This window comes from Pelodiscus sinensis, chromosome 5 (genome assembly GCF_052426305.1).
Source record: "Pelodiscus sinensis isolate ZL-2025 chromosome 5, ASM5242630v1, whole genome shotgun sequence".
Classification (NCBI taxonomy): domain Eukaryota; kingdom Metazoa; phylum Chordata; order Testudines; family Trionychidae; genus Pelodiscus; species Pelodiscus sinensis.
In genome coordinates, this window is record NC_143056.1 from 107482757 (window position 1) to 107495004 (window position 12248).

At 45.5% G+C, this 12248-nt stretch overlaps 1 protein-coding gene across 2 annotated transcripts in view; it reads right to left on the reverse strand.

Annotated features, from left to right (window-relative positions):
• Nucleotides 1-12248, reverse strand: part of IPO7 (importin 7) — a 68551-nt gene that overhangs the window by 35804 nt on the left and 20499 nt on the right. For both annotated transcript variants that reach the window (XM_075927955.2, XM_075927956.2), the window contains exons 5-8: nt 11627-11783; nt 10416-10505; nt 4446-4540; nt 4260-4344 (exon numbers count right to left, since the gene is read on the reverse strand). In XM_075927955.2, coding sequence (XP_075784070.1) covers nt 4260-4344; nt 4446-4540; nt 10416-10505; nt 11627-11783 — 427 coding nt within the window. The remainder of the gene's footprint in view (nt 1-4259; nt 4345-4445; nt 4541-10415; nt 10506-11626; nt 11784-12248) is intronic.

Consider the following 12248-nt stretch of genomic DNA (forward strand, 5'->3'; position numbering starts at 1 on the left):
AGCGAAGCTGCCAGATCGCAGGCCCTGGTTCTCGTGGGGGACTTTAATCACCCTGACATCTGTTGGGAAACCAATACGGCAGTACACAGGCAATCCAAGAAGTTTTTGGAGAATGTTGGGGATAATTCTTGAAACAAGTGCTGAAGGATCTAACCAGGGGCCGAGCGCAGCTAGACCTTCTGCTCAAACAGGGAGGAACTAATAGGGGAAGTGGAGGTGGGTGACAACCTGGGAAGCAGTGATCATGAGATGGTAGATTTCAGGATCCTGACCAAAGGAAGAAAAGAGAGTAGTAAAATACACACCTTGGACTTCAAAAAAGCAGATTTTGACTCCCTCAGATATCTGATGGGCAGAATCCCCTGGGATGTTAACATGAAGGGGAAAGGAGTCCAGGACAGCTGGCAGTATTTTAAAGAAGCCTTATTGAAGGCACAGAAAGAAACCATCCCGACGCGTAGCAAAAGAGGCAAACATGGTAGGAGACCGGACTGGCTTACAGGGGAAATTCTTGGTGAACTTAAGCACAAAAAGGAAGCTTACAAAAAGTGGAAACTTAGACAAATGACCAGGGATAAATGTATAGCTCGAGAATGCTGGGGGGTTATCAGGAAGGCGAAAGCGCAAATGGAATTGCGACTGGCTAAGGATGTAAAGGATAACAAGAAAGGTTTCTACAGGCATGTTAACAAGAAGAAGATTATCAGAGAGGATGTGCAGCCCCTAATAGATGAAGGAGGTAACCTAGTGACAGATGATGTGGGGAAAGCTGAAGTACTCAATGCTTTCTTTGCCTCTGTATTCACGGACAAGGTCAGCTCCTGGACTTCTGCGCTAAGTGATGCAAGATGGGATGAAGATGGACAGCCCGTGGTGGGTAAAGTACAGGTTAGGAACTGCTTAGAAAAGCTAAACGTACACAATTCCATGGGTCCGGACTTAATGCATCCGAGGGTACTAAGGATGTTGGCAAATGTCATTGAGGAGCCTTTGGCCATTATCTTTAAAAAGTCGTGGAGATCGGGAGAAATCCCAGATGATTGGAAAAAGGGAAATGTAGTGCCCATCTTCAAAAAAGGGAAGAAGGACGATCCAGGAAACTATAGGCCGGTCAGTCTTACCTCTGTTCCTGGAAAAATCATGGAAGGGATCCTTAAGGAATCCATTTTGAGACACTTGGATGAGAGTAAAGTGATTAGGAATAGTCAGCATGGATTCACAAAGGGCAAGTCGTGCCTGACCAATCTGATTAGCTTCTATGATGAGGTAACTGCCTCGGTGGACATGGGAAAGTCAATGGATGTTATATACCTTGACTTTAGCAAGGCTTTTGATACGGTCTCCAACAATATTCTTGCCAGCAAGTTAAGGGAATGTGGATTGGATAAATGGACGGTAAGATGGATAGAAAGATAGCTAGAAAGCCGGGCCCAGAGGGTCGTGATCAACCGCTCGATGTCAGGATGGCGGTCGGTTTCTAGCGGAGTGCCCCAAGGTTCGGTTCTAGGACCAGTTTTGTTCAATATCTTTATTAATGACCTGGATGAGGGGATGGATTGCACCCTCAGCAAGTTTGCAGATGACACTAAGCTAGGGGGAGAGAGAGATACGCTAGAGGGCAGAGATAGGGTCCAGAGTGACTTAGACAAATTGGAGGATTGGGCCACAAGAAATCTGATGAGGTTCAACAAGGACAAGTGTAGAGGCCTGTACTTGGGACGGAAGAATCCCAAGCATAGTTACAAGCTGGGGACCAACCAGCTAAGTAGTAGTTTTGCAGAAAAGGACCTGGGGGTTACAGTGGATGAGAAGCTGGATATTAGTCAACAGTGTGCCCTTGTAGCCAAGAAGGCTAATGGCATATTAGGTTGCATTAAGGAGGAACATTGCCAGCAGATCCAGAGATGTCATTATTCCCTTTTATTCGGCATAGGTGAGGCCACATCTGGAGTATTGTGTCCAGTTCTGGGCCCCCCACTACAAAAAGGATGTGGACGCATTGGAGAGGGTCCAGCGAAGGGCAACCAAAATGATTAGAGGGCTGGAGCATATGACTTATGAGGAGAGGCTGTGGGAGTTGGGTCTGTTTAGTCTGGAGAAACGAAGAATGAGGGGGGATTTGATAGCAGCCTTCAACTTCCTGAAGGGAGGTTCCAAAGAGGATGGAGAGAGGCTTTTCTCAGTAGTGACAGATGGCAGAACAAGGAGCAATGGTCTCAAGTTGTGGTGGGAGAGGTCCAGGTTGGATATTAGGAAAAACTATTTCACTAGGAGGGTGGTGAAGCACTGGAATGGGTTACCTAGGGAAGTAGTGGAGTCTCCATCCCTAGAGGTGTTTAAGTCTCGGCTTGACAAAGCCCTGGCTGGGTTGATTTAGATGGGATTGGTCCTGCCTAGAGCAGGAGGCTGGACTTGATGACCTTCTGATGTCTCTTCCAGTTCTATGATAAGGGGATGGTTTGATGAGATCATGTTATCTTGGTAACTAATTGACCATTTATTATCAGTGGGAAATAGGTCAATGGAGGGATGATAAGAGTTACTATAGAGAATTTTCTGGGTGTCTGGCTGGTGAGTCTTGCCCACATGCTCAGGGTTTAGATGATCACCATATTTGGGGTCGGGAAGGAATTTTCCTCCAGGGTAGATTGGCAGAGACCCTGGAGGTTTTTCACCTTCCTCTGTAGCATGGGGCACAGATCACAGCTGGAGGAATCTCTGCATCTTGGGGCCTTCAAAGTATTTGAAGGCTTCAATATCTGAGACATAGAGGAGAGGATTATTCTAAGAGGGGTGGGTGAGATTCTTTGCCCTGCACCGTGCAGGGGGTCAGACTAGATGATCATAATGGTCCCTTCTGACCTTAAAGTCCAAAGTCTATCAGTAATCAAACTGTGCATATTTACTTCCCATTTCTCTTGGATAAAAACAGTAAGTGCACTCAGAAGGTGGAACTCTTGAGCCTGTTCTCAAGTGTCAGAAATTGCTTTTTAATTTTGAAGAGGGTCTCCTGATTTTTGCAACTGTACAGATGTCGTGTAAGAATTTTTCCCTCCCATGTGTAATTGAGAGATCAATTCCCTTGTGGGCATCCCTAAAGCTAACCTTCAATGCTCTGCAAGATGTCAGTTTTGGATAGTGCTGATTCTGCTTCATGTGTTGGGTGTGATGTCTGCACATTACCAGTTGGCTTAGCATATTTTGGACTTCCTTATTTTTATTTATAGATGCACATACATGCACACGTATGCACCAGCTTTCAAAAATTGTGTCCTAGAGAATCTGAGCAAAATAGTTCCTTGTTTCTGTGTAACTTGATGTTGTTGAGAAAGAAGAAGTTCTATGGGTTCAAAAATCCTGCCACTCAAGAATTTTCCTTCAAAGACCTGAACCAATTTTCTCCTGGATAACACAAGAGAGAACCAACTGCATTTCCAAGCAAGTCTAAGAAGTACACCTGAAAAATCTTCTCCATCAAGCAGTATGGATTTGTAATTTTTTTAAACAATTTTCAATGCAATTATGTACCCAGACTAAAGTTATTTGGAGGAAGGGAGAGAGAAGGCCACACAGCTGGAGCAGCCTCCTGCTGCCAGTTAACTGTAACAGGTAAGCATCACCCAATAAGGATGGTTAATCTGTTAAACCACTCAGATCCCTATGGGAGGGGCAGCCTTTTGAGCCATACAACTCTTTTTCAGTTCTGGGAAAGGTACTTATAAGCACCACAGCAAAATGCAAGAGGCAACAACCCATTTAGTATAAATAGTAAGCGTAGTCTCCAGAGGACCACTGAAGATTGTGCACCAGTAACATCTCTGTAGCCAGACAGAAAAAAGGTATTCATGGGATACGGGTAGGTGTAAAGCCATAAATCCAGAACCCCTGTTCACTCCTGGGAATCCACACTCTAAGACGTGGCCAGTTAGAAGAGTCCCAAAGCTTGAGGGGCAGACTGAGCCTAAACATCTACAGTGCAATTAAACAGACCTTTAGATCAAGCCTCAGTCACTGTCACAGGCTAGGTGTGTGTGTCTAACTTCAGTATAGACATACCCTATAGTGTACTTAAACAGATTACACAAGCAACATACAATATTTCTTAAGGATAACTAAGTGTAACTGTTTCCTGCATACTCCCTGATACTATCAGGCTACTGCAAAGTATTTTGAAAAGAGCCATATCCTTTGAAAAAATGCAGGGAAGGAGGAAATTATTGTTAAGTGTCACATTTACTCAGTGTTCATGCATTTCTTACTTGCTGGACACCAACAGCGAATGCCTTTAGGAACACTTCAGCAAACTCATTGTACTCCTTGGAGACATTACCAGGGCTTCCATACCTAGAATTAAAAGTGAAAAATTCAAGTATGCAGAAATATTTTGCTAAATTTCATGTTAGAAGGGGTTTTTTTTAATCTGATGGCATGGGAAGAACAGCTACCTCTCAAAAAGTCTAGCCAAAATGTGCAAAGCCCATTTCTTGCATTTCCACCAAGGCAATTCTGGTCTATCATCTTCCTCAACTTGAAGGGTTTCCTTTAGGAACAAAGAAACATTTATTGAATATAGCCAAAATATCAGATTTAATTTTTTTTTGCTTTTCTTTTTTCATTAGCAGCTATGTAAGCACACTTCCACATCAACAGAAATATCAGATATAAAAATAATTTTTAAAAGCCCATAATAAAAAGGTAATATACAAATGCTCAAATTCAACTTTCCTTGGTAAAAAGCCAACATAAGTTACAGTACAATTTTTAAGTTGCTATTTTGTCTATAAACAACAGGTTATAAGTTTTAAAACTCTCTCTGTTTAGTCTATTTAAACCACCTCATTAACTTCACAAACTTTTTTTGAGATGTGTTGCTCATGTCCATTCCACTAGGTGAGCACATGCCACGTGCATGGCTGTTGTAAGGTTTCCCCCTAACAGTACCCATAGGGTTGGCTGTGAAGCTGCATGAAGTGGCATCCTTATTGGCAGCGTATACAAGTCCTTACTGACCTGCCACCTGATAATTTCTTTCCTGCTGGAAGACTCTGAGGGGAGGCAGGCAGGATTAGGAACGGACATGAGTAACACATCTCAAAGAACAACAGTTTTAAGAGGTAGGGAAGTTTTCTTTTCCTCGAGTGCTTGCTCTTGTCCATTCCAATCGGTGACTCACAAGTAATCTATAGGGAAGAAGGATTAGAGTTGATTGAGTTGCAGACTGCAGCACTGCTCTGCCATAGGCTGCATCATCCCTCACCTGTTAAGTGATGGCAGAGTGCAATATGAAGGTGTGGCTAGATGACCATGCTATTGCCCTACTCATGTCCTGATTAGGGGCTTGTGTGCAGATCATGCTGAGGCAGCCTGTGCTCTTATGGAGTGTGCCTTCAATACCAGAGTTGGAATTCTGGTCAGGCCATAGTCTGTCCTGCTACAGGATGTGATCGATGGCAAGATACGCTGGGATGAGATGGGAAGCGCTTTCATCCTCTCGACAATTGCCAGAGTTGTGGCGACTTACAAAACAATTTTGTGCGTTCAACGTGGAATGCAAGTTCAGGCCTGATGTCCAGAGTGTGAAGCACGCATGCCTTATTGCAGGTATGCAGTTTAGGGAAGAATACCAGGAAAATTATGTCCTGGTTCACATGAAATTGAGAGGCTACTTTAGGTAGGAAAGGTGGGTGTGAGCATAACTACACTTTGTCTTTATAAAAGACTGTGTATAAGGGCTCAGAGGTAAGTACTCAGAGCTCAGAGACCCTTCTGGACAAGGTGATAGCCACCAAAAAAGCTACCTTCCCGGAGAGGTAGGATAAGAGACAGGTCGCTAGGGGCTTGAAGGGGGGAGAGGCCATGAGTCTGTACAGGACAAGGTTAAGGCACCACTGGGAATCAGTCAAAGCCCTTAAGCCCACCACGGAGTTGCCAAACACTGATCTTCCAGCCACACATGGGTGGAAGGCCAAGATGGCCACCAGGCGAACCTTAATAGTGGATATAGCCAGGCCCTGATGTTTCAGATGCAAAAGGTAGTCAAGCACAGCAGTAACTGAGATCTTTTGTAGGGGGCTACCTTTCCAAAGGGACCAAACAGAGAACACTTCCACTTTGCCAGGTATGTTGCATGAGTGGAGAGTTTTCTGCATTACAACCAACTCCACTAACAGAGTGTGAACACTGCCACTCAAACTGGCTCAGCCATGGAGTTTCCACACCATGAAGTGGAGGAAATCCAGGCCTGAAAGTGTCACTGGCCTGTCCACTGACAGGGTTAGCAGCATGAGGAACACATACTGCACCAGACTGGCCCTTAAGATGGGTCTAAATGTCTGGCAAGCCAGGCAAACCTCACTCAGCTATCTAACGTTGATGTGCAGTGATAATTCTGGTTGAGACCACCAGCCTTGAGTTCGGACGTTGCCCTAGTGGGTTGTCCAGCCCATCTCAGATGGCCATAGTAGCCACAGTGAGGGCTGAGTCATGGCAAAAGGCCCTCCTGCACAGACTACCTGAGGTTTTAGCCACCAGTCAAGGAACTTAGCAATTATGAGCAGAAGAATAATGAGCCTGTCCAGATAGTCCCAGCTGGGTTTGTAGAGCAGGGGTCAGCAACCCCTGCCACACATGCCACAGGCAGCACACAAGCCGATTTTTACTGGCAGGTGGGGAGAGAGCTCGCCTCCACTCCTCCTACCCTGCACAGTGAGAGCCTGCGCTGCCACTAGAGCCTTGTGGTTGATGTGCAGCCACAGAGCCAGCTCCAGGGAGGCTGCAGACTGGGCTGTGTACCAGCCAGCAGTCGGTGTTCGCTTTCTCCACCTGCCCAACTCTATTATAGAAGTGATCCAGTGGAAGCAGCGGAGAGCCAGCGAAAGCACGTGAGATGCTGCTGCTGCTGCCGCCAGTGGTGGACACACGGGGGCTCAGCTGGGGACAGGCGCAGCACGTATGTGCTGGCTTAGCAGTGGGGAGCAGCCCTGCTAAGTAGTGGAGCAGAGGCAGCCCAGCTGGGGTTGGGGGCAGCACATGTGTGGCTGCCTGGGCCAGGTGGGTGCTGGCATTCGGGTCAGGTGGTTTGTCTGTGCTAAGAAGGGGAGGAGGGGTGGATAATTTGTCTGTGCTTTAGCTGGGAGTTAGGACAGGACAAGCTGCTGGTGCCTGCTACTTGGAGAAGCAGAATTTTATCCCAGCCCCCACCTGGGCTAAGGGGAGTAGATTCCACCGGGGTAGGGAGAGGGGAGGAGTGCCAGCACCTGGGTAGTGAGGTGGAAGCAGGGGATAGTTTATTTGGGGTGTTTAACTGAACACTCAGAGGCTCATGCGCTGCTTAAAAGTATCAAACTACAAGCCCAAGAGCGGAGACCTCAGCAAGGCAAAGCAAAGCCAAGGACCACCCTAAATGGCACAATCTGCATCTTAATTGATTTGTTAATGAAGCTGCTATAGGTAGGACTATTTTGGACTTTTAAAAATATCACTGGCACTCAGACCCGTACATAGGGGCAAATAAGTTAAATCACAGCGCACCACTTCTAACAGGTTGCTGATCCCTGCAGTAGAGCTTATCAACCAGGCTTACAAGGGACAAAGGCGCAGCCTGTCACACAGTTCATTGCCATGCTGGTTGGAAACCACCAAATGCTGCCAATGAGGCCTTTGATAGTTTGGAACTGGGTCTCAGGTAAGGAGGTTCTTGCCTGCATGGAGTTCAAAGTGGCCCCAAAGAACCCTATTTTTCATGTCGAGACCAGTATGGATTTGGGATTTTCAGAATGAGTCCCAGCTTGGTGAACATGGTTCGCGCCAGTTCTGCATGCTTCAATACTCGCTCTCCGGAATCAGCTTTGATGAGCAAGTCCTCCAGATATTGGAAACCTGTTTGTGAAGGAAGACTTTACCACGCAACTCAGAGTATGCATGGAACTGCTGAGAATCTGAACAGTATCAGAGCAAACTGGTAGTGCAGGCCACTGATAAAAATCTCAAGAATCTAACTTGAAACATAAAAGTACTTGTCCTTCAGGTCAAGAGCTGAATACCTGAATACCAGTCCCCCAAATCCAGGGAGGGAATGATAATGTCTAGGGAGACTATACAAAACTTCAGTTATGAACTCACTGAGATTTTTCAGGTCCAGGATGGGTCTGAGCTTGCCCTTAGCCTTGGGGTTAAGGAAATGTCAGGAGTAAAATCCCTTGCCCCTGAACTCTCTACAACCCCTAGATCAAGGCGTAATTGCACATCCTGCAGAAGGACTTGCTCATGAAAAGGGCCCCTGAAGGACAGGGAAGGCAGAGAGGAGGTAGCAAAACTGGATAGAGTCCCACTTTGACCATGCTCAGGGCCCAGCTACCTGGGGGTAATCCAGGCCCATGTGTGGTAGAAGCGTGAAAACTGTTCACAAAGGGAGGGTAAGGAATTGGTACTCCATCTCCGGGTGCACCATTAAAGTTAGATTTTGTCCCTGAGGGCTGATGACACAAACCTTGGCCCTGACGTGAGGGAGAGAATGACTTTGCACTTCCTTTTACTATTATTCCTATGTCTCTAGAGCCCAGAACAGAAGCAGGAGGAAGGCTGGAGTTTGAAGGGCTTCCTTTGGAGAGCAGAAGTGTGGATTCCCAGGGATTTCAACCCTGTCCTTGAATCCTTTAAACTGCGCAAGCAGGAGTCCATTTTCTTGGCAAACAACCCCGCACAGTCAAAGGGCAGGTCCTGGATGGTATTCTGGCCCTCCAAGGGTATACTCAACACCTGCAAGCAGGTGCAAGCCACAGAGTGCACTGAGTTCAGAGTGGCCTGTAGCAGGGTCTTGAGACCACTCTACCTTCCTTGAGAAGTACCATGACCTCTGGGGTGAAAGTCAGGGGGCAGCTATTCCTGGAATTTAGCCACAGTGCTCCAGGATTTAAAAAGGTAGTGGCTGAGTGCTGCCTGCTGATTTACCACTCTAAGGAGGAGCCCCAAGTCCAGTAGACCTTACACCCAAACAGGTCCAGCTTATTTGCTTCCCTTTACTTCAGGGTGGGACCCAGCTGACTGCAGTTTGCCACATCAACTGCTAAGGTTCCTGGGTCGAAGTATTCTGTCATCTCCATAGTCTGGAGGTCTACATTCTGAAAAGATCCCAATGTGGCCTACTATCCATCCCCGGGAGGGTGGTGGTGGTGGAAGTGCCAACAGTCTCATCTGGTGGCAAAGATGACGAGTCATCTTGGGACTAGGTACTCCTGCCCCTCTGTCTTGCTGGAGACAGGCCACGTGTATCTGCCATATCCAGGGTGGACTGTGGCACAGATATCACACGAGGGGCCAGCACCTTAGCTGCTTCACTGGAGCGGCCCTTGCCACTGAGAGGCCAAGTTACCATTGGTAGCCCCAAAAGTGTCAGGCCTGGTGGGCAGGTCTCTCTCATCCTCACACTCCTCCCCATGTCAGGGAATCCACAATCATCGAACTTGACAGAGCCTCTCATAGGGCCAGAGTCAACAATGCTGGGATCAGAAGGCCAGACTGTTGGTGATTTCCCATTGGGCGCACCTCGCTGGCATTACTATGTGGCTCCTGATGGGACAGACCTCTGTCCACCACGGTCTTCTTACGCAGTCCCAGAGACTCCTATGCTCGAACCCGCTTGGCAAGCCAGGCATCTGCATTCTCTGGAGGCATCCTTCTTCCATGCCCCGGCGTCCCACACAATAGCCACTGTGCATTATGCATCGCTATAGCTGGTGCTGCCCTCCATTAAAAGGAGTTTAAGACAACAGTCCTGCTCCTTCTGCATCCTGGGCTCAAGCTCCTTCTGCATCCTGGGCTCAAGCTCCTTCAATGGGGCTCTTATCTGTTTGATGGCCCTCTCCCAAGCACGTACAGTAGGACATTCCCTTTGGGCATAGGCTTCCCACAGCTCTTGCAAGACTTAAATCCCTGAGACTAAGGCATGTGTCAGTCGGGGAATAAGAAAGAAACCCCTCCCCTTGAAGGAACTAACTATAACCCTACTAAACTATGGCAAACTACAACGTATTAAGCTATTTACAACCAGTTAAAGGGTAAGCCACTAAGAAGGCACCTGCAAGGCAAGAGACCAAAGTTGCTCCAACAACTGCCACTGCTGCTAAGAAGGATCTGAGCAGGTGGCAGGGACCTATATACGCCATCAAATGGTGCCACTCCAGGGAGGTCCATAGTCGATCTGACTGGTACTGCTAGAGAAACCTTCAACGGATCATGTACATGGTGTGCACACTCCTGATGGAATGGACATGAGCAAACACTCAAGACTCCTGTTTGTCCTGCCACACATTTAGGAGCTATTTTATAGAAAGTACAAACAAAAGAATAAAGTTAAACTTTTTGAAAACAACTTTAAATATGGAAATTTAATTCAGAAGCCAAAAAAACCTACTTACAGCAGGTACATCTCTGTCCACAACTGTTTTTAGAATTTCTATCCATTCTGTCAGGTTTTGCTGATTTATCAGCTCCAGAGGTAACGTAAACTATTTGAAAAAATAATTAACATAAAATAGGTTCAGTATAAATCCATTTAAAACAATCCAATCAATTACTTGAATTATAGAGGTTTAAAAACTCATCAAAATCTTACTGAATAACTGCTATACACTAGGACGCTATGAGTGGTCAACACATGAGTGAGTGCAACATTAGACAGGTCTTCTGCAGCCTATTGTACATCCTCAAAACATTCTTCCTTTCAATTCTGTCTTAGATATTGTGAAATCATCATTTAGCAAAAACTCTAAGTTGTTACAGCTTTCTGAATCAGCAACAATTATTTTCTTCACTTCAAGTACAATAGAGGGATTGATAATTCTGATTTTAAATTTGATTATACTGTACTCTAACATTAAAATATATGTACGCAACAGCATGTTAGTTCAGTTTACTATAATAGAAGTAACACTCTAGAAAACTATGATAAATGGTTTGCATCTAGTTTTGGAATATTGCTCTTGTTCTCTCATGATCACTCTGGTTTACTCAGGGGTGGCAATGGCAGGTTCCTGAGAGTTCAAATATAGTAGGCTCAAAAATGTGTAATTTAATTTCAAATTAACATCAAATGATTTGCTAAATCTGTATTATTGGGTTTATGGTACACATCATCATGCCAAAAACTTGTTACTCACACCACAGTTGAGCACTGGTGAAAAATTACTCAAATTAAATCTAAATGGTAATGTTTCAAGTACATTAATATTTAGGGTATACAAGTTGAACTTCTCTAATCTGGCACTCTCTGGTATGGCATGATTTTAGTTAGCTGGATGTCCACTTATCAAGGGTGTGGCCAAGTTTCCCGTAGTCCCATAAAGTTTGTTTGTAGCCACTAGCCCTGGCTCTGAGTGTTCTGTGCTGTTATTTAGCTCGAATTCACTCCGAAAATGTCTTCTCACATCCCAGTAACCAGTGTAAGTGTTGGCAATGCTGCTAGATAACATTGCTCTCTCATGGTCCAGCAAATTCTCTGGTTTGGCACTGGTCAGGTCCTGAAGATGCCAGACTAGAGAGGCTGAACCTGCAATATATTTTAGGGGAAATGGTGGAGTAAACTGTCAGATTAAATCTTTGCTCAAGAATACAGAAAATTTGCTTCCACCTGAACAAGAGCATAGAAGATTTTGAAGATCTGTTTCTGGATGAGGACAGATTGATCAGATGGATCAGACAGAAGCTGAATGAAACGATCCTTTAGAAGAGGCAAGAAGTGCTGCATTGCTGCTATCAAGGGACTCCGCTCCTCTGGTTTCTTGTACCTTCAGGTAAGAATAAAATGCTTTACAAAGAGTTTACAACTAAATTTTACCAATATGAAAACTAAATTGTGCCTGCACAGAAAAGAGGCATATAGGCCACTGCCACTCCCAAGAACAGATTTTTTTAAAACCAAGTTATGATAATCTGGTGCTTCCTCAGTCTATGGATCTAGAGCAGCCTTCTAAGAGGCTTTACCTGGGATCAGGACTTTATTCCTTTCATGGAGAATTTTAAATATTTTCCTTTGTTTTCCAAATTGTAACAAAACCAAAATTCAAAATATCAAAATCCTCCACTGTGATGGAAATGCCACACTGTAGAGCAAGAAGTTCAGGAGCAGTTCGGGACCAAGTGGCTCCATCCATCCACACCTGTGATGCCTGAACAAGCTGAAGGTGGGATGTAAAAAGAGAAGCAGAGCAGACCAGTGGCTCTGGTACATTAGTATATAGTGCTGCTCAGGA